This window comes from Oryx dammah, unplaced genomic scaffold (genome assembly GCF_014754425.2).
Source record: "Oryx dammah isolate SB20612 unplaced genomic scaffold, SCBI_Odam_1.1 HiC_scaffold_9, whole genome shotgun sequence".
NCBI lineage: Eukaryota > Metazoa > Chordata > Mammalia > Artiodactyla > Bovidae > Oryx > Oryx dammah.
In genome coordinates this window covers 11,949,750-11,975,136 of record NW_024070193.1, presented here as the reverse complement: position 1 = coordinate 11,975,136, position 25,387 = coordinate 11,949,750, and the positions used below count along the sequence as shown (strand labels likewise).

Sequence of the window (25,387 nt, the reverse complement as noted above, 5' to 3'; positions counted from 1 at the left end):
CGGCTGTGACAGCCTGTGGAGATCTGGGAGTGGTAGCATCCCTTTCCGATCCTGAGTGCTCATCGTGGGCCTGGCATGGGGCTCTGGGCTTTATGTGCTTGAGCATAACTGCCCCAGGGGCAGGACCCCCTAAACCCACAGGGCACCTCCACACAAGACAGAGAAAGATGCTCCCCTCCCACAAGCCATTTTCTTTCCATCTGCTGGAAAATTTTCCAGTGCCACTGCCTTTGCAGAGCAGGACATGAGTGTTTCTTCCAGAAAGCTGCGATCATGAATATGCAAATCTGCGGAGGCTACTGTGAGGTGAGGGGTGTGTGTGTGTGTTAGTTACTCAGTTGTGTTCAACACTTAGCGATTCCCATGGACTATAGCCTCCCAGGGTCCTCTGGGAGTCCATGGAATTCTTCAGGTAAGAATCCTGGAGTGGCTTGCCATTCCCTTCTCCAAGGGATCTTCCTGACCCAAGGATCAGAACCAGGGTCTCCCACATGGCGGGCAGATTCTTTACCATCGCAGGACTAACCTTTAAACACGGGCCCTCGTGCAGACTCAGAGGGCCTTAGAGGGAGACTCAAGCAGACTCTGGACCACTGCTTGTGGTGTCCTTCCTGCTCACAACAACCCGTGCTGTGACTATTGGGTTTGGATTTGTCTGTCATGCTCATCACCCTATCTCCTGCCCAGGGCGGTGCCCGGCATAGAGTAGGTACTGAGCAAGCTTTTGTTGAGGGATCGCATGACTGAATGAGGGACCTGGGCACCGAGAGTCCGGGCCGCTAGGGATCTCGTGGCTGCGTGGGGATGCCGAGCCTCCTCAGACGTGCTCAGCCATCGGGGAGGGAGCCCAGGAGCATCCCCAACCTTGATCTGCTCCATGGTGAGCGTGGTGTCCCTGGCAGCCTCCTCCAGCAGGGGGCGCATAATCTCCAGCTCCTCCTGCATCTTGGCCACGTCCTCTGCGGTGCGCAGCAGCTGAGGGTGGGAGGGGCAGGGTGCACGGAGAGGAAATCAGGTGTGATAGGGACCAGAGAGCTAGGCCTGGAGGGGAACAAGGGAGAGAGCCCTGCAGAGCTGCCCTCAATCATTCACAAGCGAGAGGCCGTGACTTGCTGCTTCAGGGGACCCCAGACTGCCCAGGGGGCCCCAGAGGAAGGGAGCAGTCCACTAAAAGTCTTTGAGGTGATCTGCTTTGGTCTTGCCCTTGGCCCGGTTCCTTCAGTGAGGGAAGAGGCTACCCCTTTAAACACTGTGGGCTGCCAGCTGACAGGGGTCATGTGGAGTCAGGGCCGAGACAGAATGGGAAGAATCACATGCAGCCAGCGGTTGCCCACGAGGCCCCCACCCCTGGCCCCACCTTGTCGAGGCCACTCTTCATGCGGTTCTTAGCGGTTTTCAGCTCCTGTTTCTTCTGCCCGACAAGGATGGAGAAGATATTGAGCAGTTCCAGGTAGCTCTTGGGGGTCACATAGTTGTGGCGGGCCAGCTCGGCCAGATACTCGACACACTTCTTGGCCACTGACTGGTGGATATACACACAGACTTGAATCTGTGGAGAAACAGATCGAGGATGCCAGTCTGGTAGAGACGGGGCACCAGGGTGCCCTCGAAGCCACTGGAGCCCGGGCTTGGGGAGGGAGTCAGGTGGCCCTCACACTCACTCTCACAGGAGGTGATCTCCAGCTAAAGGTCACCCACTCTGTAGATAAAAATCCCATGACTCGGAAGTCGAGAGGCTTTTTCTTTTTTTTTTTTTTCCGAGAGGCTTTTTCAAGCTCACACAGTTGTCAAGGGCAGGGTTCACTTTGAATTTGGGCCTAAAGGTATTCCGGCTCTTGGCCCAAGGGCTCTCTTCTGCCCTTGTCACAGCCCCTGTGACCTGCCTTGCTCAGAAAGCCCTAAGGTGGGGCCCTCTTGGAGGCTGTAGATGGGGAAGGGAGGGCCCAAGGCCTCAGCATGGCTGAACAGTGATGGGCTCATCTGAGTTCTCGGCCCTCAGGTGACCGTCAGTTTCTTAGGTTGGGCTAGACATATCTAGCCCTCCCACCCATCTGCGGTCTCTGGGTTGTACCAGGGGGCTCTTCAGAGAAGCCGCTATGGTACCCTCTGGGAATAAGATAATGGTGAAACTGTGTGTCCAGCCTCCTACATCAACATGACCACCTTGTGATATTCCTGTTACACAGATGAGGAAACTGAGGCTTAAACAGGTCAAGCTGGCTGCCTAGAGACTTCCCATAAGCGGTGCACCTGGGACTCTCACCCAGACCTTGGTGACCCCAAGCCCAAATCTACACAGTTTCTCCTCACACGGGCTTTCTCCTCACCAAGATACCTACCAGTCCTTCGATTACTTTGGGGGTGGCGTCCAGCTCTGGGATCTCACTCAGGAACATGCTGGCCACAGACTCCAGGGCCTCTGCCGGCCACTCGTTAAACCAGTCGATGGTGCAGCAGTTGACCAGGGAGGGGAACTGTCTCAGGCGGGCTCGGAAGACCTCTCCAATGGGGCTGGGGGTGGGGGCTCAAATGAGGCCCCGAGACACTGACACCCCCCGCCCCCCAGGAACCCAGGACCCAGGGCCATCTGACAGCCCTGCGGTGTGTGAGCCAGGACACGAGAGCAGAGCAGCCTGGGCCCGGTGGCGTGGCGGGCAGGCCCAGGCCACCTCCCCGCGTGGCGGGCCCGGGGGCTCCCCCGCCCCAGCCGCTGCCCTGCGAGGCTGCGACGGCCGCCCACACCTCATGCATAGCACCATGTGGATGTTGCTGCGCACACGCCCAGTGTAGGCGGCCGTGAGGTTGGCCTTGGTGGGCTGTAGGCCCTGCTCCTGGATGTACGGCCGCATGGTGTTGATGATCTGGTCCTGCTCATCCATGTTGTAGAGGTTGGGAATGTCGCCCGAGTTCAGGACATTGTTAATGTCCTCCAGGAAGGACTCATTCTTGATCTGGGGGAGAGCGGGGTGGAGGAAATGAACCTTGATGATAGCCCTGGGGTGTTGGGCCCCACGACCCTGATCTCCCTGAACCTTAGCAGCAGACCCCTTCCACGGACAGTGCCACTAGGCTCAGAGAAGCCCAGGGTTACACAGGTGACTTCCCGAGTTGTGGTCGAGGACTCACACCCAGACCCGCCCTGCAGCAGAGACTCTGAACATCGGTGCTTGGCTGTGGAAGGGCCTGCGTCCTGGGTGGGACATGCAGGGTCTTCCTCCTCCCTTGCTGGGCCTCTCCACATCTCACAGTCAAGCCACTGGAGAAAACCAGGCCATGGGCAGAAACAGGTGCTTGCCTATCTCATATGGCCAGGGCCTGGCCAGTGCCAGAAGGTACCCTCTCTCGCCTGACTACGAAAGGGGGGGCCCCAGAGAGAAGAGCAGGGCTGGCTGGGAGCCTTCTGGGGCTTCAGTTTCGGCCCAACCCCAAATGCCAGTCAGGGTGAAGTGCAGCCCTGTCTGTCCCGAGGCCCCGGACCTACAACCTCTCCTCGTCTCAGCCCTGGAAGAGGCTTCACACCTAGCGAGCTCCAGATGGAGTAGCCCCAGGAAGGACGCCATGGGCCCAGCACTGTAGGCACCAGTCCTGTGGTCTTTGAGGTCAGAAGCCATTGACCAGTGAGTGTGGTTCTGCCTGTGGTCGGCCATGGCGCCAGGGGCCTTCTTTACCTCTGGGGATAGCCATCATCTATGCCCACCCCAACCCCCCCCCGTCTGACAGGCTGGGGTTGATCCCCTGCCCCTCTTCCGGCCAGTCCTCCCAAGATCCACCCCCAGTAACAGGGACCTGGACTCAAAGGACTGACCGCCATTCTGGATGGCATGCTGGAGTGGGTTGTATTCTGCTCATCCCAGACCCCACCCACTGCCCATGTGGTGGCACCTGGGTATCGGAGAACAGGAAGGTGATGGGCAGGTTGTGCAAGCCAGCCTTGAGCAAGACCTTCTTGACATCATCACGCCACTCTGTCATGCCGTAGTTCTTAGACAGCTCAATCTGGAAGCACTCATACTCGGCCCTGGAGACAAGTGTTTGGGTAGAGAGTTTAAAGCTTCACCTAAGCCATCTGCTCTCATCCGAGGCAGACTTGCTGACTCCTCGGCCCTGAACCTGCTCTCTGGCCTCAAGACCTTTGCTGAGGCTGCTCCCTCTGCCTGGAATGCCCTTCCCTTCCATCCGCCTAGCTCTGATTCAGAGAGAAGGCCCATGGACACCTCCTCCAGGAACCCCTCCTGGATGCCTGAAGCTACCCGCTGCCTTCCCCGCAGCATCACAGGGCCCTACTGCTGCCTCTCCTTGGAGCCCAGGCCTTCTAGAAGCCTGTGGGCCAAGTGGGTCTGCCCCAGTGTGGAACATGAGGAAGAACAGGGATGGACATGAGTCTGCCACAAGCTGCCCACCGCCCACCACGCCTGGGGGCCCTCACATGTGCGAGGCCAGTCTCGTGAGGGAGCTGCGGCCGCTGCCGCCCACGCCCAGGAGGAGTGCGTTGCCCAGCGCCTGGCGCAGCGTGCGGCTGATACGGCAGATGTGGCTCATGGCGTCCAGGAACAGCACCAGCCTCAGCTTGGCCGTGTTGATCTGGTTGTAGTCTTCCATGTACTCCTCGATCACCTGCATCATCTGGGGAGGGGGGGCCGGGGAATGAGAACAGCTGGGTCCTCCTCCTGCCCCTGTGCGCCCCGTCCCCCCCGACAGGGAGCATATCCCCCCTTCCCTGGCTCCTCTGTGCATGGAGGGATGTTGGGCCTTCAGATGCCGGGTGAATGAGGCCTGACCTGTCCGACACGCCGAGGCCGGAGGGTGGGGTCAGAGAGCTGCCTGCTGCCTCCAGGGCTCCCCAGGATGTGCCAACCTGGAGCTCCATGGGAGCTACGGAGAACTAGAGAGGATCTGTGTGGGGAGAAACCACCAGGAGCCCCACCCACTCCAGCTTCATCCTGTCGCCCTGGGGTCTTGACTCAAGACTCGTGGCCCCAGGTGCCCTGCCGCAGCTCTGTGGGTGGATGACAGCCCCTCAAACGGGCTTAGTGTGTCCCCAGTTATGGAGCTGGTCTCAGCTGAACCACAGGCTTGCCCTCAGGAAAGGGCCAAGCGGGGGCTCCTGCATCCGTTTGACAGGTGAGAAGACGGGGACTCAAGAGAGGCAACTGCTGAAGTCCCTGAGCTGGCCTTCCAGACCAGTGTCCAACCCTCTGGTCAGAGGGTGCTGGTCTCTTAGCAGCGGCCACAGAGGGCTGGGGTCCCAGGGCTAGGGCCCCAGCAGGACCCTCACCTTCCTCTCATTGGTGATGAGCTCGTAGGACTTGACGTCGGAGCCTGGCGACATGAAGTCCCCGTAGAGGATGGGCTGGAAGGGGCAGACCTCTTCAAAGCCCACCTCCCACTCATCCATGTGGCTCTCCAGGAGCTTGTCGAACCAGTCACGGTCCTCGTCGTTCACCAGGCGGTCGCGGAACACGCGGCAGTTCTCATGGTACCACAGGCGCAGCAGCTGCACCTTGTCCTGCGGCCACCCTGGCGTCAGTGCCCGCCCTCAGCCACCTCTCAACGCACCAGGGGCCCTGACCTGGGCCTGGCTCTCCTACCAGGACCCGGCAGGACCCTGAGTGTCTGCTGACCCACGGAGGATGCAGTCCCCACACTGCTCTCCTGGCCTCTCCACCGCCACCCCCAGCTTCAGGCCCAGCTGTGCCAGCTGGGCACCCAGCTCCTTTAGCTTCAGGGTACCCCCTCACCCCAGGCCTCCCAGGTGGTACTAGTGTTAAAGAACACGCCTGCCAATACAGGAGACACAGAGACTCAAGTTTGATCCTTGGGTCAGGAAGATCCCCCAGAGAAAGAAAGAAATGGCAACCTGCTCCGGTATTCTTGCCTGGAGAATCCCTTGGACAGAAGAGCCTGGCAGGCTATAGTCCGTGGGGTCACAAAGAGTCAGGTATGACTGAAGTGACTTAGCACAGTTTTCAGAGTCCCCACAGCTCCCAAACCCAGGGCCTCGGAGGGATGCCTGACTCCTTATACCTTCCTGACACCCCACATCACTGTGGCCCCTGGGACCCAAGCCTCCTCTGACACTGTCCACATCCTGCTGCTGCCTCTGTGCTGACTTTCCCGCCTCTCCCTAGGTGATGGGACCGGCCTCAGGAAGCCCCTGGGCTCTTCTCTTGACCCCTTTGCCTGGAGCTTGGAGGGCTATGGCTCGTGTCCGTCTTGTTCACCCTGTCCCTTAGACACCGGGCCTGCACGCACTGACCCATCCATCCCCCATTCCAAAGTGCACATCTGTGCCCTCCAGGCCCCGGCTCCCATCACCTCCAGGACTCTCCCGCTGCAGCCCCGGAGCTGCAGAGGCACCCAGCACCCCGACTGCTCCCTGCTGCACCCCTGCTCCTTCCCCCGGCACCTTCGGTTCCTAGAAGGCACCCCATGGACTCTGCCCCCAGTTTTCTCACACCCTGGCTGCCATCAGGAACCCACCAGGCCTTGCCGGGGCTGGCTCCTGCTTTTGTGTGGCCCCATCACAGCCACTATCCTAGGCATGGATTTCACCAGCAAGATGGGACTCAGCTGGATGAAGCTCCTGGGGGCTTGGCACCTGCCGATGCCAAGTTCTGCCCCCAGCCCCAGGGCCTGACCAGATCAAGGTTGAGGAGTTGACCAGGAAGGCCTAAAACTGGGGTCCTGGGAGGACCATGAGGGCAGTGTGGGCACTCGCTACTGGACACTGGGGAGGGGGCCCACCAGTCCTCACCTCGACCTTGGCTGGGTCGGCCATGAGCATTCCCTGGAAGACCTTGGAGAGGTCCCGCAGGTTGAAGGTGTAGTGGGACTTGGCCGGGGTGGGCAGCAGCTGGGAGGTGATGGTGGAGTACACCATGATGGTGGCTTCCACGAGGGGATCCGTGAAGTGGGCAATGTTGGGGGCCCCAGCTGAAGGAACGAGAGAGTGGACCTGGGTCATGGCCCTTGCAGATCTGGGGCTGTGTCCTTCACACATGCCTCTCCCCAGCCTGCAGGCTTGGACCCCACCCCCTGACCCCACGCTCCACAGCCCTCTCAGATGCTACCTCTGACAAGGTCTTCCTGGTGACCCCCACCATGGGGTGAGGAATCTCTCACTGGGAGCTCCCTACTTTTATATCTTTATCACTGACCTAGCCTGTCCCTGTGTTGGGGGTGTTGGGATACAGTTGTAGAACTGGAGACACTAATGGGGCCAGACCTGAATGAAACGTGCTGCTTGGAGCCATGGGGAGGGGTGCGTGGCCCACGTGGGGGTAAGGAGTGCAGTGCCGTGGGTGTGGAAGCCGGGGCTCAGCCAGGACTGTGGGGGCTTATCAGCCCCTTGCATTTTTACCACTAACACAATCTATTTGCTTGTGCTCTGAAAACTATTCAGTTTTCTGCTGAGAACCAAAATTCTGTCAGGGGGAATTTGGGGCAGAGAGAGCCTCCACAAAGAGGAAAAAAGGCAAAGAAGGGGCAGAAGGGCTCACTACCCCTAACGTGGGCTCCTCTGTTAATACAGGGACTCTTTTAGGTGCTGGGCACAGGGGGTGGCCCCCGCAGACACACTTCTTACCCCAGTAAGCTGCCATTCTTGGTGAGGAAGACAGATTCCAACCAGTTAACAGGAGACTGAATAAGCCGGGGTTGGGACATTTGATTTAAATGCTGGGGAGGCCTTGCTCAGGAGTGCATGGGAACAGAGACCTGAAGCCCTGAGGGGCCAAGCAGGGTCAGAACTGGAAGAGGGACACTCATCTTGCTTCTACTATGGGACGGGCATGGGCCCAGGCCCTGGCCAGCCACGCAACAGGTGACTGACCCTCTGGAGGCCGTCAGTGCGGGGCGACCTTTACTCCGGCACTGTCCCGAGGTCACAGGAGCCTGAGGAGGGCTCACTGTGGCCCCTGGGACCCAAGCCTCAGCCACATCCAACTTGAGTCCAGGGCTGCCCCTGGAACAAGGGCACTTGCCCCCTCCAGGCCCTGCCCAGGGTACTGGGTACTACACTTACGCACGGGTTCCCGGTAACTCTTTTCTCCGAGGAGTCCATCTAGAGGGTTGAGGGAGAGACAAGGGCTCAGAGTCAGGTGAGCCACTTGCTGCCCACCTTGACCAGCTATACCCAGCTGAGCAGCCCCAGAGCAGCCCCTGACCACCATCCCCTCCTCAGAGCCACATGGCCCCACCCCTAAGCTGGGCATGGAGGCAAGTTCTGGCCTATAGTCCCTGGGGGCAGGCCAGGGCAGGCCAGAGAAGGGAAGGCCTGACTCCCCTCACTCACCACCTGGCACAGTGCCAAGTGGAGTTCAAAGGTCAGAACATGTTCTTGGTGTGAAGTCGACTGGTTGGGGGAAAATGCATCCAGGGGCGGACCTTTCTTCAAGCCTCATGGAAGAGAAGGACCACTTTGTTCACTCTGTCTTGGTGGTATTTCCTCATGCTCAAAAGTATCAATAACATCTCTCCACTAGAGATTCTAACATATGTGTGTGTGCTTATAAGGGGGAACGTACATGTTTGTATATGTATAAATCATATATTCAGCAGTTTCCACGTGCCAGCTTCATACCAGGTGCTCTACACGCAGTGTCTTATTTAACCTTCACAACTTGGGGTGATGGGCACTAATACTGTCACCCATTTTAGATGAAGAAACTCTGGCTCAGAGCGGCTCATGAACTGGCCAAAGGTAACAGAGCTGAGTAAGGGGTGGAGCCAGTGGTTCAGCCACCCCCATCTTCCCAGTGTGGCTCACTGCACCTGGGCTTCTGCTGGAGCCCACGGCCCTCCCCACTCCTGCCTGGTACTTACCCACCCAACTGCCCAGGATGGTGGAGAAGATGCGTTTCTTGCTGACCTCATCCATCTCAGCAAAGGACAGGTAGTTGAAGTGGCGGGTCAACCGTGGGGTGATGGCATTTCTGCCTCCACCAGGGGGGCCCATGGCACAGACAAAGTTGATGTCCACCAGCTGCTTGAAGGCTCCTGGAGTGGGAATAGGAAGTCAGAAGGCCCTGCCAGGGGCTATATTAAGGCTTCTGTGGGCCCTGAGCACTTCCACCTTCATGGGCCTCCTCCTCCATTAAAAAATTTTTCTTTTTTAGTTATACTTCACAACAGCATTGGTACATAGACAAATGCATTAATATCATACATTTTAAATGCTCTGGGAAAATGTTCATTTTCCCCTTGCTTTTAAAAGAGATTAGGACACTCTTGTGGACCCTCTATGAGTCTGTGGCCTGGGCTCTGACCAGCACACCCCACCCCATCCCCTGGTCTGGGCCAAACATACGCACCGATGATCTTGCGGTCATACCAGCCGCCGTGGTCCATCCACTGGCGCAATAGCTCAATGGGTGGCTGGGCACCATAGGTCTCCAAGGCTGGCATGTTTAGGTCATCGATGAAGAAGATGAAGTTGCGCCCCAGGGGGGGCCCGAACACACCTTTCCGCCTGCAGGGAGGGGCTGTGTGAGCCCAGGGCGCACAGCACCCGTTGCTCAGGGAGTCCAGGGCTGCAGGATGGCAGCTCCACCTCTGGGAGGCCCTCACTAACTTCAGCCTCCCCCAAATCGCTGGGCCTCTTGAGGAGCTCCTTGTCCCATTCTGAGTGTCCTGGGACATCACATCTGGCTGTCCTGAATCTTGCCTCCGGGCAGATGCATAACAAGCCATACCCAAGTGCCCAGCCCAGGGAGGGTGCCCACAGAAGGGCTCGGGAGAATTCCTGATAGAAGGGTACAAGGCAGAGGAACCAGAGATCAAATTGCCAACATCTGATGGATCATGGAAAAAGCAAGAGAGTTCCAGAAAAACATCTATTTCTGCTTTATTGACTATGCCAAAGCCTTTGACTGTGTGGATCACAATAAACTGTGGAAAATTCTGAAAGAGATGGGAATACCAGACCACCTAACCTGCCTCTTGAGAAATCTGTATGCAGGCCAGGAAGCAACAGTTAGAACTGGACATGGAACAACAGACTGGTTCCAAAGAGGAAAAGGAGTACGTCAAGGCTGTATATTGTCATCCTGCTTATTTAACTTCTATACAGAGTACATCATGAGAAACGCTGGACTGGAAGAAACAAAAAGCTGGAATCAAGATTGCCGGGAGAAATATCAATAACCTCAGATATGCAGATGACACCACCCTTATGGCAGAAAGTGAAAAGGAACTAAAAAGCCTGTTGATGAAAGTAAAAGAGGAGAGTGAAAAAGTTGGCTTAAAGCTCAACATTCAGAAAACGAAGATCATGGCATCTGGTCCCATCACTCCATGGGAAATAGATGGGGAAACAGTGGAAACAGTGTCAGACTTTATTTTTTTGGGCTCCAAAATCACTGCAGATGGTGACTGCAGCCATGAAATTAAAAGACACTTACTCCTTGGAAGAAAAGTTATGACCAACCTAGATAGCATATTCAAAAGCAGAGACATTACTTTGCCAACTAAGGTCTGTCTAGTCAAGGCTATGGTTTTTCCTGTGGTCATGTATGGATGTGAGAGTTGGACTGTGAAGAAGGCTGGGCGCCGAAGAATTGATGCTTTTGAACTATGGTGTTGGAGAAGACTCTTGAGAGTCCCTTGGACTGCAAGGAGATCCAAGCAGTCCATTTTAAAGATCAGCCCTGGGATTTCTTTGGAAGGAATGATGCTAAAGCTGAAGCTCCAGTACTTTGGCCACCTCATGTGAAGAGTTGAGTCATTGGAAAAGACTCTGATGCTGGGAGGGATTGGGGGCAGGAGGAGAAGGGGACGACAGAGGATGAGATGGCTGGATGGCATCACTGACTCGATGGACGTGAGTCTGAGTGAACTCCAGGAGTTGGTGATGGACAGGGAGGCTTGGCGTGCTGCGATTCATGGGGTGGCAAAGAGTCGGACACGACTGAGTGACTGAACTGAACTGAGGGCCCACCCGGGAGGGGAGGGGACACAGCAGCTGGCTGAGCCAGGCTGGGGGACATGGGGACCCAGGAAGGAGCCAGGGGGCCTGCCTCTTGTCCAGCTTGCTGTCGATGAGGTCCTGGGTTTGGTTGGCTGAGGTGCGGGCAGAGAAGGTGAGGAAGTGGCTGATGTATTCCAGTGGCAGGTTTTTGAGGAGCTTGTTGGAGATGGTGAGGGTCTTCCCTGTGCCCGTGGGCCCGATGCACAGCACCTAGGAGAGGGGGGTCATGGGGTCAGAGCGTTCTCACAGGGCCTGATGCGCGGTAGGAGCTGCTGCCCTGTCAGTGCGGGAGGCCGGCACTCCCGGCCTAGGCCCTGGGTGCGGGGAGGCTGGGGGTGGCAGGGGCACTCACGGGCTTGTGGTTGGTGAGCAGCATGTCCAGCAGGTAGGACATCTGGATGGTGTCCATGGTTGGCACGATGATGCTGCAATAGTTGGTGTCTGGCACCATGGTGAACGTGGTAGAGGAGTCCATCCACTTCACCCAGGCGACCTAGAACCACAGGTGGCACGGGACGGGCCTGAAACCTCTCCTCGTTCCCGTCCAGGCTGAGTGCACCAAGAGGGCAAGGAGCTGCATTGTCGGGCAAGAGGGTCCAGTGGAGGGGCTGCTTCTGATAGAAATGGGAATCCCTCTGCCCTGCTTTATGCACAGGGTGGGGGACTCCCAGAACAAACCTCCAGGAATCCGGGGGTCTCTGCACACAGCTGCCCAAGTGAAGGCCTCACTGCATCCAGTTACCCCAAGTGGGGCCAGTCCCTGGGTCTCTGCGTATGAGGAAAGTCCTCCGGGAACTGGACAACCCAGAAGGCAAAGATCTTTGCTGTCAACTTTAGGCTTCCCAAGCATGTGGGGGCCACAACTGTGGGACTGGCATCACCTGGATACTGAGAAGTCACCTGGCCTGGTCTCCCCTGCCATCCCCAACTGCATGAATCCCTTCACCCACCCACAGCCCTAACTCAACTTGCAGACCTCTCTCTCTGTGGTCAAATCAACATGTCCCACTGTGGATGGTACTGATGATTAGACTCATATGTGTGAGACCCCTGGCAGGACTGTGTGTGGCGACCACCTCTGAGGTGCCTCTCTGGCCACTCTTCCTTCTGGGCTGGGGTCCTGATGCCACAAGAGTAGGCTCGTGGAGCCCTTGCTGGCTGAGAGGAGCGATGGGGACACTGTGACAGGCCCTGGGGGCTTACTCTTCCACCCTTGGGGAGCCCCAACTCTGGGCAAATGGGGTTGAATGAATCCCTGGGCTCATGGTTGGGAAGGGAGGCACTCTGTCATCCCCCAGTCCCAGGTTCAAGGCCAGCTCTGACACCAACGAGCTGGGTGTGACTGTTCTGAGCCCCAGTTTCCTTGTTTTGGAAATGGACCCAGTAGTAACCACCCTGTGGGTCTGTGAGGATTCATGAGATGATGCAAATAACCCCAGCGTGACATCTGTGGCCATCAACAAGGCCTCCCCTCTGCAGCCATTGAGTAGGACAGCCACCACCTGACCGCCTCCCTCCCTTCCCCCCTCCCCGTGCTGTTCCTGGGACCAGGCCTCCATCACCTGCTTGCCCTCCTCCTCCTCATCGTCGTCGTCACTGGTGCTGCTGATGCCTCCGTCCTCCAGCCTGTAATCAAACACCAGCCCCTCCTCTGGGAAGAGCAAGGCCATCTGTGAGGGATCGGGGGGAAATAAACAGGTGATGAGGCCCAGTTGCTTACGTGGCTACTTGTTGGACCTGGGCCTGGGTCTGGGGGACAGCCCCACAGCACCCAGCATTCAGCATACGCGTCCCAGCCCTTGCAGCCCAGCCCAGGGGTGGCTGCCTCTCACGTTTTCTGTCTTCATCTTGATCCTCAGCCAGTGGCTGAAGCTGTTGCGGCTAGTGCTGTCCCCCGTGGCGCCCACACTCCATACGAGGGAGAAGATGAACCAGGGCTCGATCAGCTCAGGGATGCGGCTCAGCTTCTCGGGCGGCATCTTCTTGAGGCCCTGAGGACAGAGGCAGGGGCAGAACTGAGCGACCTGAGGAAGCCAAGGGGGTAGGGGTAGGGATCATCCCTTAGCCTCTGCAGCAGACTGGACGGGGGTGTCCCATGCATGAACCACGTGAGCCAATCCGATTCTCTCTTGCAGGAAGCTGGACTTGGGATTCGGGGCCCTCGGGCGAGGCAAGCAGGGCAGGAGGGAGTAGGCTGCAGTCTACCACTCAGCGTCTCACTTCTTTGGGCAGGAAGGGCTTGAAGAAGCAGTCCAGCAGCTTGAGGAGACTCATGGTCAGGTTGCTGTTGGTTGAGGTGATCACCTCCTTCACCAAGGACCGGACGAAAGCGAGGGACTCCTGTAGAGGACGGGCACCCCACTCCTGTGGATGTTGGCCATAGCACCTGGCTGCCCCCACCTGGGCTGGCCACTGTGGCCTCCCTCACCTTCAGGAAGGAGATAAAGAGGGACTTGAACTGCTCCTCAAAGGGCCTGAGTAAGGCAGGGAGACGCTTCAGCCAGCACTCGACGAAGGGCATGAGCCCCAGGATGCTAGGCTCCAGGTACACCATGCCGCAGCGGGAGACTGTGGCGGGGGAGGCCACCGCCAGGTCTTGCACCTCGAACATCATGGTCATCGCCTGCCACCGAGATGAACCGTGTGAGCAGGACAGCTGCTGGCCCCCAGGGCAGGGGAAAGGGCTGCAGGGCCATGGGGAGGGGCTGCCCGTCCTGCAACAGCGGGCAGGCCCCGGGGCAGGTGGTGGGCCAGGCTCAGTGCTGGGGTAGGAGCAAAGGCAGGAACCCTTGGGCCTCAGCTGATCATGTGGCTCTCGCTGGAGCCTCGGGGAGGAGCCTAAGTCAGGAGGTTCCTGGAAGCCCTCTGGCCAGCCTGGGGTCAGGGCATTTTGGGGTCCCTGGAGCCCTTGGGAGATCTGATGGGAGCTGTGTGCTCTGCTCCGGAGAACTCAACCTGTACACGGACACAGGGCCACACTGGCCTCTGTACCACCTGTGCCCCGGACTCCAGGCACATTGCCAGGATGCCTGAGCCAACCTGGGCCGATATGGCTGTGAGTGGGCCTGGGAAGCACAGGGCAGCATCAGCTAAGACTGAGGTGTTCGTCCTGGGCTGAGAGCATTGCAGAAAGTGGGTCTGCCGCAAGGGAAGCACCAAGCAGCTGCAGGGGACGTGCCTCGGGTACAGGAGCCTGGGGGTGGGGAGGGTGCCACGGCCCGGAGAGGAAAGGGTCAGGGGGGTGAGGCTTGGCCAGCCTGGTGTGGCCCCTGGGCCCACCCAGTTGCAGAGGACAGCGGGGTGAGTGGACAGGCAGACGGACCTCTGTGAGCTTGATGATCTCCCCGGAGCTGAGGCACAGCTTCTTGTTGTCGTCCAGCACCGTGTTCATGTTCTCAATCCAGACTGCGTCCACCGGCCCGTCGAACATGTACCACTTCTTGCTGCTGTCGGAGCTGATGGCCCCCATCCGGATGAGGGAGGAGAAGATCCCATCTGTCCTGCAGCCACCAGGGAGGGGAGGGCTGTGGGCATTGGAGGCGGAAAGCCGTGGGTGCCAGGGAGGAAGGGCACAGCCGGCTCCCAGGGAAACCTGGATCCAGGCTGGTTCTGCTCTGCGTTTTTTGTTTTTTTTTTTTTTTTGTCTTAAGTACCTTCATTCATTTAAAAATTATAGTAGGGAAAATAGTACTTTTTGGTGTAATATGATACAATGAAAACATATGGTTATATTCTCTCCCTGCTGTGCTGTGGTTAGTCATTCAGTCATGTCCAACTCTTTGTGACCCCATGGACTGTAGCCCGCCAGGCTGCTCTGTCCATGGGGATTCTCCAGGCAAGAATACTGGAGTGGGTTGCCATGCCCTCCTCCTCTCCCTGCTGAGTCCTCACTAAAGTTACATTAAAGGAAGATGGAAAGTGATACCCTCAAAAGTAAAGGAAGATGGGGAGGAGGGAACACAGAAGCAGAGGGCCACACGGTCCCAGAAGATGCAGAGAGGCGGAGAAGGGGAAAATGACCTCTCGGAGAAAGCAGCATCACGAGATGCCTCCTCTAGTTCCTGCCACAGACCCAGGAAGGCTCAGACTTCAGAGGCACCAAGTGCCAGGGAAGCAGGTGGGTAGAAGGGCATTTTTCTGGTCTGGTCCCCAGACCCCAACCTGCCCACACAAGAGCCTGGAGTGGCTGTGATTGAGACCCTTCCCCAGAAATGAAGCTGGACAGGCCCATGTTCGGAAAGACAGGTGGCTGCCCTTCTCCAGTGCCTACTCCCCACTGGCTTCCCAGAACACTGGGGCCAAGAAGAAGACGCCCCAGCAGGAGACTGGAGACTTCTCTGGGAAAACAGAATCGCCCCAGAGAAAACCTTCTAGTGCTGACTGGTGGGCCTCTAGTCAGCTCCATGCACTTCCCTCTAAAATGTACACCTCAGCCTGGGAGCACAGGCCCCGAAGAGGGAGCACCAGCCTCTCATGTGTACTGACAATAATAGTCAACTTTTCCTGAGTGCTTGCCATGTGCTACACTGTCCCAGCCATCTCCCGTGTTTTTATCTCCCGTCATTTTTATCCTGACTTTGCAGGTGAGGGACAAAGGTCTGGGGTGGTGGGGATGAGATGCGGCACTCGGTGAGGAAGCACACTGGTGGCAAGAGTCCCAGGAAGCTGGGCTCCAGAGCCAGAGCTCCCAACCTTCCACTCAGCTGGGGGAGGGAGGGGGCCAGGGACCCACAGGCTGCAGAGGCCTAGGAGCACGGCGGTCACTGGAAGGGTCCCCGGCCACTCACCACTCATGGGTGAGCAGGTCAAACTCCCCATACAACTGTCCCATTGTGATGGACTTGGGGTTGAGCACGTAGTAGTTGACGGCCTCGTACACACCGCCGCTGATGGACGGCTGCCCTTTCAGTGACGTCATGGCGGCGGCCAGGACTCTGTAACACTGGGGAAACGGCCAGCCAAGAGTGAGCCTCCAAGCGCCCTGGAGAGCACGGCTGGCATGGGCTGTGGGCCTCAGGGAGCAGCGGGGTGTTCTAAAGGCCCGGGAGGCACAAGCGGGGGCCAAGACCCCTGCTGCTGAGGCTGCCCTGCCCTCAGGCCCACTGTGTGGGCACTGAGCCACCCAGCTTGGCTCCACTTAAGTTACTCATTTTTTTTTTCTTTTAAAAACTTTTATTTTATGTTAGAATATAGAGAATGAATTTATGGTTGCTAGAGGGGAAGGGCGAGGAGGAGGGGTAGATTGGGATTGACATGTACACACTGCTATATTTAAAGCAGATAATCAGGGACTTCTCTAGTAGTCCAGTGGCTAAGACTCCACGCTTCCAATACAGGGGGCCCACGTTTGATCCCTGGTCAGGGAACTAGATCCCACATGATGCAACTAAGACCTGGCACACCCAGATAAATAAATAAAGTAGAAAACCAACAAGGACCTACAGTCCAGCATGGGGAACACTTACGTTACTCTTGCCGGAGCCTGTGGGCCCGACAAGCATGAGGCCGTGCCGCACCACCGTGGTCTCGTAGAGCTGGATACACTTGGTCAGGAATCCTGGAGGGACATGGCGGGGTGCCCAGGGGTCAGAGTAGGGGCTTAGATCCTGGCTCTGCCACTAGTTCATTGTGACCTCTGGTGGGTTACCTCACTCCCCACACCTCAGTTTCCTCATCTGTGAAATGGGTGGCAGTAGTACGTACCTCATAGAGGCCTGTGAAGCCCTGAGCCTCTGTGAGCACAGAGCGTTTGGAGAGCTTCCAGGTTGATGAGCACCTCCACGGGCTGGGAGGGTGACTCACCCCAACTTCACGGGGAGAGACCTCACCCTGTGTAGCCCTTTACCCTGCTGTTACCTGTATCCTTTATCACATCCTTTTTAAAACAATAAACCAGCGAACATTCCTGTTTCCCTGAGTTCTGTGAGTTGTTCTAGCAAATGATCAAGCCTGAGGAGGGGGCATGGGAACCTGTGACCTGTAGCCAAGCAGAACAGAAGCTGTGGGTAACCTGGGGAGCTCGCACTCGTGACTGGTGTCTGAAGGGGGTGCAGTCTTGTGGAACTCAGTCCTTAGCCTGTGGGGTCTGTGCTGACCCTGATTCGTGCCAGATTTGAACTGACCTGTAGACTACTCAGGCATGTTAGAGAATGGACGAGTTTGAGGTAAAACCCCACACCTCTGGTGTCAAAAGTGTTGAATGTGAGACTGAAGGGGAAAGTTTTTCTTCAACTCCCATCACTTGAAGGGTCCCAGTGGAGACAGGGGCAGAGAGCCTCAGCCCGCAGCATGCTTGGCCAGGCGTGAGAGACCCTGAGGCTGGACTACAAGCCTGGCATAGCCAGACCTAGCCATCTTCTGGTGCCCACAGGACTGCGGGACAGGGCCAGGGCTCACCGTCCACGTCCTTCAGGTTGCTCTTCTCACAGGCCTGGCGGATGGCCTTGTCCAGGATGCCGTAGTCAGGCTCCTCCTCCCTGATGGTGGGGAACAGGTCAGACACGATCCCAGAGAAGAGCTTGAGGTCCTCCTGCAGGAACTTGGGCACATTCACGTCTCGGATGGCCCGGAGGCAAATCAGCTCCTGCAGCAGAGGCCCAGGTCAGATGACCCTCGACCCTCAAGCTGCTCTGGAGCCCCCCTGGACGGCCCATCCCCCCAGACCCCTGCCACCAGAGCTCCCCTGGAGCCCTTGGGCACCTCTTTGAATGGACCTCACCTCGTCCATGCTGGGGTTTTCTCGCTTAAGGTTCCCAGCAGCTGAGATCACAGTCTTCACGGCTCTCATCCCGAAGTCATAGTGGTCCTGTTACCACCAAAAAGGGGAGGGGCGGTGGCCACTGTCCCTCTTGGGGCTTCTGGGGAACACTCAGCCTCCCACCTGACACCTGGCCGGGCCTCATCGCCCAGCTCGTGGCTGATGTCGCTCCCCCTGCAGGCTGTCAGCACCCGCTCACACGCCCCAGCCTGGGCTGTGCATTGCACTTGGCGTTCCTCTGCTGTCTCTACTTCACTGCCCCAGTCGTGCGCTCCCTTTACCAGAGACAGCACCCTGCCTGCCTCCTGGACCCTGAGGGTGAGGCGTCTGCCTTGGTCACGGCTCATCCCTTCGGTCCCACTCAGCACAGTGCCAAGGGCAGGGAGGCACTCAGGTTTTATTTACATTGAGAATGAAGGAGCTTCCCATCTCTACCACAAGAAGACTGGCCTCGATGGCCTTTGCGCTTCCTTTTCACACACATCACCTCTCTCCAGACCCACCCTCTTGACCACACTACCATGGCTTTTCCCACGGTTGCTGCTGGGTCCATCTCTCTCCATTATAGAGCAGGTGTGATAGAAATATCAAGCTCATCATTTTGCCCCATGGTGTCAGACCATGAGTCTACATACACGTGGGCCCAACCCACAGACCAGCGTGTTTCCCAGAAATCTTGGGCTTGGAGCTGGATGCAGAGACTGGGCTTGGCTCAGGTCTTCAGCACTTGGGAAGGGGTGAGCGCTTTCCAGAACCATGTGGGGGATAATGGCTCTGTTACTAGGGATTGGTGGGGTCATTTTTGAAAGCAGATGGTTAGAATGAAGGGTGTGTGGAGGTGCTGACACCATGGTGCACTCCGTGGGGAGCTGCTCTTTTTCCTAGTAATAGATTGCTCTTCTAGCCCATGGTTTTTGGTAGGCCCTACCAGGCCAAAGGCAAGTATAGTCTCCCAAGCCACAGGGATGGCTGTTCATGCATGAATAGGTCACCTAGAGAGGGCCCATGAGGGTGACAATAGGGACTTATTTCTGGGACCAGTAAGAAACTAAGCTGGTAGCATCTAAGCCCAGGGTCGGGACTCATCTCTGCTACTGTAAAGGGGCAGCCTGCCTGAGACTGGAGCCCAGACGGAAAGCTCATCCACTAGCGCCGGTGCCTGAACCAGTAGCATCAACCCCTAGATGCAGGCCCAGCTCACCGAGGGGCAAGCCCTCGTACTGGGAGGCTCCAGGGGAGGTGGGGCTGGCTGTCCCCCTCTGGTCCCACGCAACCTAGGTGCGCCTGCTCCCCAGCCTTGGTTGTGTGGCGCTTGGGCTTTTACTGGCCAACCCTCCCTTGTACCTGCACTAGCCCAAGTGGCCATCTGTTCTTGGATCCTGCTCCAGCTCCCCTGCACACACCGAGCCTGGCCAGGCTCCTGGTTGCTTCGGACCTCAGTGTCCTCAGCTGAGAGGTAGGGGTGTGATTCCTACCTCTGAGGGTTGCAGGGAGAAGACAGCAGCTCCCAGACCCTGGAACCTGCTCCGGGCAGGATCTCACCTGGGAACTGAGCTGCTCGGAGGACAACTTGAAGGTGGTCGTGATCTTCTTGGCCAGCACATTGGCCTCGTTGAAGCCAAAGGAGTAGAGAGAAATCTCCGCAATCATGGCATAATCCGGAACCATCATGGCCACAGGCCGGAAGAGTGCCTGGGGCACAGGGCATCTGCGTGAACGGAGAGGCCGACCTCCCCTCCCAGAGCATCACCCACTTTCTGGACTATCTGGTCCTCAGAAGGCAGCTCCACTGCCCTCCTCCCCTGCCAGCACTTGGATCCTCTCTCCACTGTGCCTGCCATAGTTGAGGCTTCTACGCCCCTATGGGTGGATCCCTCTGCCCATTAGAAACCAGTCCTCTGTGTTGACTTGAACCTGCCCTTGCCTTCTCCCAGGCCCTGAGGACAAGCCTGGCCCTTCCTCTCCATGGCCAGGGGACCCCTGGCAGGAGGGCTGCCATGGGGCAGCACAGTCCCTCATGCCTAGCAGCTGTGTCCCTGCATAAGCGTGTGAGCATCTCCGAGCCCAGGCCACAGCTCCCAGTGGCCTGAGCAGCCTCCGGACCATCCCAGGCCTGAACTCACCTTCAGGTTATCGGGCAGCTCGGTGCGGCCAGCGTACCCCGGATTCATGGTAATAAACACAGCGCAAGACGGCACGAGCGGGATCTCGACACCTTCAAACATGAAGCGCTCCACCTGCGGGGTGGGGAGGGGTTGGCACACCTGTCCCGTGCCCTGGATGGTACCCTCATCCCACTGATGGTCCTGGCTGTAACGGGTCAGCCTGGACTGACCCTTGACCATGGATTGGCTCTTCTCCCAGGATCTGGCCTATGACCTCTGGTCCCAGTGGCCACCTCTGGCCTCCCAGGTCCCAGCTCCCTGCGGTCTTCACACATCTACTTCCACCCCCATTTTCTGACACTGATTCTCCCTAGACCTGGGCAAGCTCAACCCTGACTAAAACCCAGGGCCCTACTGGGGTTGGGGCACCTGCCAGTCTCCCAGTTCTTGTACCCAGGAGAAGACCTCTGGCCAGCCTGAACAAAACTAGAAGGAGGACAAATAGCTAGGGCTTTCCATGAGTGTCAGGTGTGGGGAGGGACCGCTTTGTCCATTGCAGCTTGTCCTGGGAGCTGTACCCAGGGTGGGGTAAGGATATGGGGCTCCCTGGCTGGCTACAAAAGTCCCCTCACAGACAGCTCTGCTAGGTGGTTGGGGGAGTGCCCAGTTCCCTGTGAGATGAGAGAGGCTGGGCTCAGGGCAGAGGCCCCAACTCCTGGTTTCCCATCCCGCCAGCATAGGGGGGTTGCAAGGCAGCATGGGTGGGGTGGGTACAGTTGAAGTGAAAAGGTGGTCGGTAATAGGAGACGTGGAGGGAAGGCTGCCCCCGAGCTCACCCGCTGTTGCTGCGCCTTCTGGATGGTGGTGATCTGCTGGGCCACCACAGACAGCACCTCGATATCAATGCGATTGAACTCATCGAAGCAGGCCCAGGCGCCAGCGCTGAAGGGAGAACATCGTGGGGGCATATGAGTTCAGAGCCCCCCTCCCGGCACCTCCAAGGGCCCCTGCCGGCTGCCGGGAGGCGACCACTGCTGCCTCTGCGGCTATCTCGGTCAGCTCGGCCACAGCCCCGGCAGCCATGCCCCTTCCCAGTGCTGCCAGGGGCTGGGCCTCAACTCCTGTCGTTCCGCCCCACCCCCCCAGCACCCCGCCGGGCTCCTCCTGGGGCAGGATCCCCGCCAGAGCGCGGCCCCCCGCCCTCTGTGCCGCCTGCACACCCAGCCTCACCTGGCCAGGCCCTTGAAGAACTTGCCCATGGCCATGAAATCGAGCTGGTCGGAGCAGTTGAACACAACGGTCTGGATGGCCAAGGCCTTGCCCAGGTCTTTTGTGGTCTCAGTTTTCCCTGTACCGGCCGGGCCAGCTGGGGCACCCCCAAACTTGAGGTGCAGGGCTCCAGTCAGGGTCAGGTAGCACCTGAGGGGGTGAGAGGTGATGGGCGCGGCCCTGTACCTCCTCGGGAGTCCCACAGACTCGAGAGAGCCTCACTGTCCGCCGTCTCGGGCCCCGCGGAGGGGTGACTCCTGCCCCTGCGCGTGCTGAGGGCCCCAAGCATGCCCAGCCCTGGCTGCAGGGAACAGGACTGGAGCCTTCAGCCACCTGACCAGCGCTCCCCACCCCATGGCCCTGCAGTGCTTGGCTCAGGGATCTGCCAGGATGGCTGGCCTGTGGTCACTCTTCCTTTTATTCCTCAAAACCCAGCTTGAGAATTCAGTTGCTACTAAATACAGGCAGCCACAGGAAGCAACTGAGGGCTTTAGGAGAGAAGTATTCACTTTGTCAAGGGACTTGCCCCCCGTTTCTCTCAAGATCAGCTGCTCTGTCATTGTGAAAGGAAGATCTAACTGATAAAACCCGTAATGCCCACACCCACTTGATGCTTACTGAGCATCACACAGGTGCTAAGAGCTTTGCACAGCAGCTCAAGAAACTCTCCTGACTGCCCAGAGGAGGCTGCAGAGGAAACTGAGAACCAGGGGCTTGAGCCACTTGCCCAAGATCATGAAGCCCATGACGAGCAAGAGACAGTTAAAAAAACTTCAAAGCTGAGCTCCTAACGTTTGACTGTCTGGTTTATCATAGATGAATTGCACTGTGTGGGTCTTGGACTCCTGGGCCAGCCAGAGCTGGAAGGCCAGCCAATGTGAGAGGGGGTGTGGGCAGGGGGGCACTCACCTGTCCGTGAGGGGCGTGATCACCAGCCTACCGCTGTTGCCCAGGTACTCGTAGCCATAGATGAACTCAGCATTCACAGCCCGGATGTACAGGTTGTTATTCATCCAGTAGTACCTGGCATTGCAGGGAGATGGGTCCCCAGGGCATGTGGGCCATGGGCCACTGGGCAGGGTATGTGGTTGAGGAGAGGTGGTTCTTTGGGGGAAATGAGGGCATCGAGGCACACCCGGCTTCCGCCGGGCATCGAGGTCAGCTCCAGCCTCTTGTGGCTGACTCTCCACCCTGCCCTGCCCACTCCTGCTGCTGCTCTGGCCTGGGGATGGATGCAGCTGCACCGCCTGCCCCCTCACCTCAGCTGTGAGATCCACTCAAAGTCATGTACGCTGACCACATTCTCCTGGACCAGCTTGCGCACCACGTCCTTGGCGTGGACCTCGATGACGATGAGTGCCGACAGCACGGCTCGCTGCATGCGGGACAGACTTCCCCGCACCAGCGCCACCAGGTCGCTGAGCTGCAGGAACCAGTGCACGCCGTCAGGGGCGGGCGGGCCCGTGCTGCAGGCAGGCTTTCCCTGCCTTGCTCAGGGATGGGCTTCCGCCAGCAACAACCCCTCTCTTCTGGGGGCTTCTGATGGTCTGGGACGGGCAGGGTGCGGGGACCAGGCAGGGGAGGGTGGGCAGGGCATTGGTCACATGGGAAGTCTGGCAGGGATGTCAATCAACATGGAGACACACACGTGCATCCATGTCCCCACTGTGTACGGTGTCCAGTGTCAGGAAGGGGCCTGGCGAGGAGCTTGAGCAAGGAGTGTGGTGAGCAGCCAGTGCACAGGGCGAGGGTAGGCCATGGGCCAGCCCAGGAGAGCTCCAGGTAGGAGGCTCCCACCCTGACCCTGGGGAGAGGGGCACCTGCCTGACCTCAGCACTCCTGTTAGAGACCCCCATCCCTCCCACTGGTGGCTGGTCACGAGACAGTCGTTTCAGGGGTGTCTGACCCTCTACCCTTTGGCTCCAACCCCAGGCCCTCTTCTAGGATCAAGATATGACAAAGCTCCTGGAGGGACTGAGCTGCCTCAGGGTGTGGGGTGTTGGTGGGGAGCAGACGGTGACCACCCCACCTTGAGTCTCACCTGCCGGGCGAGCTGGGGGAACAGCTGGCTGCTGAGGTTGCCAGCCTCCAGGGCCTCTTCCACCTCTAAGGTCCAATAGGTCTGACACCCGGCGATGGTCACCTGGCCAGGCCAGTTCAGAACCCACTGAGTCCTGAGCATCTGGGAAGATAACACAGGAAAGGCTGACCCAGGCAGCTGTCAGTGCCGACCCTGCAGACTGTTTTTCCCTTAGAGGTCATCTGTGCTTCTGAGCTCAAAGTTCCACCTCGAGAGCAGAGAAGACTTTAAAACTTTAGGCCTCTCAGGTTGGGCAGAGTCATCACTTTCTCTGCTGTAGAGATCTGGAAGTGGAGGGGTGGAAGCCCAGGATTGGGAAATGTATGCATCCCGGGTTCACATCCTGACTGCCACCTGTGAATCACAGGCCCTTTGGTCAGGAAACATCTCTCAGCTACTTTGTAGGATAAGGCTTAACCCTGAGGTTAAGGGGTTCAGCTCCACCATCCGCGGTCATGGGGGCCTGGCACACAGTGAGTGCTCGAAACATCACGACAGCAACTGATTGTGACTAGGAACCAGTCTCACTTTTGGGGGGTGTTTTCAGATTCCTCCCTCTGCTCCCAGACACACTCTGGCTGACTGAGAGCAACAGCAGTCAAGGCTGGAGTCTAAGGATGAGGCAGGTGCCATCTACAAATTGGCACTTGCCAAGAGCATTGCCAATGACTGAACAACAAAGGCATTTGTCGACTGAACCCTGTGCTGCTGCAGCTGCTGACCTTCAACCCCATGAGGGGGTTCAGGGTGGAGTGAGGCACTCTGGGCTCCAGGGAACCTGGTGGGACAAGTATTTAGACAGGAGGACATTTTCAGGAACAGATTTTATGATCCCAATCACTGCATCTCCTCATTATCTAGAAAAGCACTAAATCCCTTCATGATGACGACAGATCCTTGTGACCAGGAGAAAACCTCTTGCAAAGTAAACGCTTGACCACAGTCATCAAGACAGTATAGTACTGGCCAAAGACAGAAATATAGATCAATGGAACAAAATAGAAAGCCCAGAGATAAATCCACACACCTACAGACAGTATATTCAAAAGCAGAGACATTACTTTGCCAACTAAGGTCTGTCTAGTCAAGGCTATGGTTTTTCCTGTGGTCATGTATGGATGTGAGAGTTGGACTGTCAAGAAGGCTGAGTGCCGAAGAATTGATGCGTTTGAACTGTGGTGTTGGAGAAGATTCTTGAGAGTCCCTTGGACTGTAAGGAGATCCAACCAATCCATTCTGAAGGAGATCAACCCTGGGATTTCTTTGGAAGGAATGATGCTAAAGCTGAAGCTCCAGTACTTTGGCCACATCATGTGAAGAGTTGAGTCATTGGAAAAGACTCTGATGCTGGGAGGGATTGGGGGCAGGAGAAGGGGAAGACCAAGGATGAGATGGCTGGATGGCATCAGTGACTCGATGGATGTGAGTCTGAATGAACTCCGGGAGATGGTGATGGACAGGGAGGCCTGACGTGCTGCGATTCATGGGGTCGCAAAGAGTCGGACACGACTGAGTGACTGAACTGAACTCAACTGAACTTTGACAAAGGAGGCAAGAATATACAATGGAGAAAAGACAATCTCTTTAACAAGTGGTGCTGGGGAAACTGGTCAACCACTTGTAAAAGAATGAAACTAGAATACTTTCTAACACCATACACAAAAATAAACTCAAAATTGGTTAAAGATCTAAATATAAGACCAGAAACTATAAAACTCCTAGAGGAGAACATAGGCAAAACACTCTTTGACATAAATCACAGCAGGATCCTCTATGACCCACCTCCCAGAATATTGGAAATAAAAGCAAAAATAAGCAAATGGGACCTAATTAAAATTAAAAGCTTCTGCACAACAAAGGAAACTATAAGCAAGGTGAAAAGACGCCTTCAGAATGGGAGAAAATAATAGCAAACGAAGCAACGGACAAAGAATTAATCTCAAAGATATACAAGCAACTCCTGCAGCTCAATTCCAGAAAAATAAAAGACCCAGTCAAAAAGTGAGCCAAAGAACTAAACAGACATTTCTCCAAAGAAGGCATACAGATGGCTAACAAACACATGAAAAGATGCTCAGCATCACTCATTATCAGAGAAATGCAAATCAAAACCACAAGGAGGTACCATTTCATGCCAGTCAGAATGGCTGCGATCCAAAAGTCTACCAACAATAAATGCTGGAGAGGGTGTGGAGAAAAGGGAACCCTCT

At 57.1% G+C, this 25,387-nt stretch overlaps 1 protein-coding gene across 1 annotated transcript in view; it reads right to left on the bottom strand.

Annotated features, from left to right (window-relative positions):
- DNAH1 (dynein axonemal heavy chain 1) overlaps nucleotides 1-25,387 on the bottom strand; it is a 77,582-nt gene that overhangs the window by 12,842 nt on the left and 39,353 nt on the right. The window contains exons 25-53 of the mRNA XM_040247128.1: nucleotides 23,139-23,279; nucleotides 22,357-22,520; nucleotides 22,007-22,120; nucleotides 21,059-21,247; nucleotides 20,665-20,770; nucleotides 19,847-19,960; nucleotides 19,266-19,415; nucleotides 17,685-17,771; nucleotides 17,363-17,549; nucleotides 16,432-16,523; nucleotides 15,754-15,908; nucleotides 14,289-14,466; nucleotides 13,395-13,589; nucleotides 13,187-13,306; nucleotides 12,799-12,957; nucleotides 12,529-12,636; nucleotides 11,319-11,459; nucleotides 11,016-11,176; nucleotides 9,312-9,469; nucleotides 8,824-8,997; nucleotides 8,024-8,062; nucleotides 6,755-6,933; nucleotides 5,276-5,506; nucleotides 4,427-4,623; nucleotides 3,883-4,018; nucleotides 2,743-2,951; nucleotides 2,340-2,511; nucleotides 1,358-1,549; nucleotides 865-975 (exon numbers count right to left, since the gene is read on the bottom strand). Coding sequence (XP_040103062.1) covers nucleotides 865-975; nucleotides 1,358-1,549; nucleotides 2,340-2,511; nucleotides 2,743-2,951; nucleotides 3,883-4,018; nucleotides 4,427-4,623; nucleotides 5,276-5,506; nucleotides 6,755-6,933; nucleotides 8,024-8,062; nucleotides 8,824-8,997; nucleotides 9,312-9,469; nucleotides 11,016-11,176; nucleotides 11,319-11,459; nucleotides 12,529-12,636; nucleotides 12,799-12,957; nucleotides 13,187-13,306; nucleotides 13,395-13,589; nucleotides 14,289-14,466; nucleotides 15,754-15,908; nucleotides 16,432-16,523; nucleotides 17,363-17,549; nucleotides 17,685-17,771; nucleotides 19,266-19,415; nucleotides 19,847-19,960; nucleotides 20,665-20,770; nucleotides 21,059-21,247; nucleotides 22,007-22,120; nucleotides 22,357-22,520; nucleotides 23,139-23,279 — 4,359 coding nt within the window. The remainder of the gene's footprint in view (nucleotides 1-864; nucleotides 976-1,357; nucleotides 1,550-2,339; nucleotides 2,512-2,742; nucleotides 2,952-3,882; nucleotides 4,019-4,426; nucleotides 4,624-5,275; nucleotides 5,507-6,754; nucleotides 6,934-8,023; nucleotides 8,063-8,823; nucleotides 8,998-9,311; nucleotides 9,470-11,015; nucleotides 11,177-11,318; nucleotides 11,460-12,528; nucleotides 12,637-12,798; nucleotides 12,958-13,186; nucleotides 13,307-13,394; nucleotides 13,590-14,288; nucleotides 14,467-15,753; nucleotides 15,909-16,431; nucleotides 16,524-17,362; nucleotides 17,550-17,684; nucleotides 17,772-19,265; nucleotides 19,416-19,846; nucleotides 19,961-20,664; nucleotides 20,771-21,058; nucleotides 21,248-22,006; nucleotides 22,121-22,356; nucleotides 22,521-23,138; nucleotides 23,280-25,387) is intronic.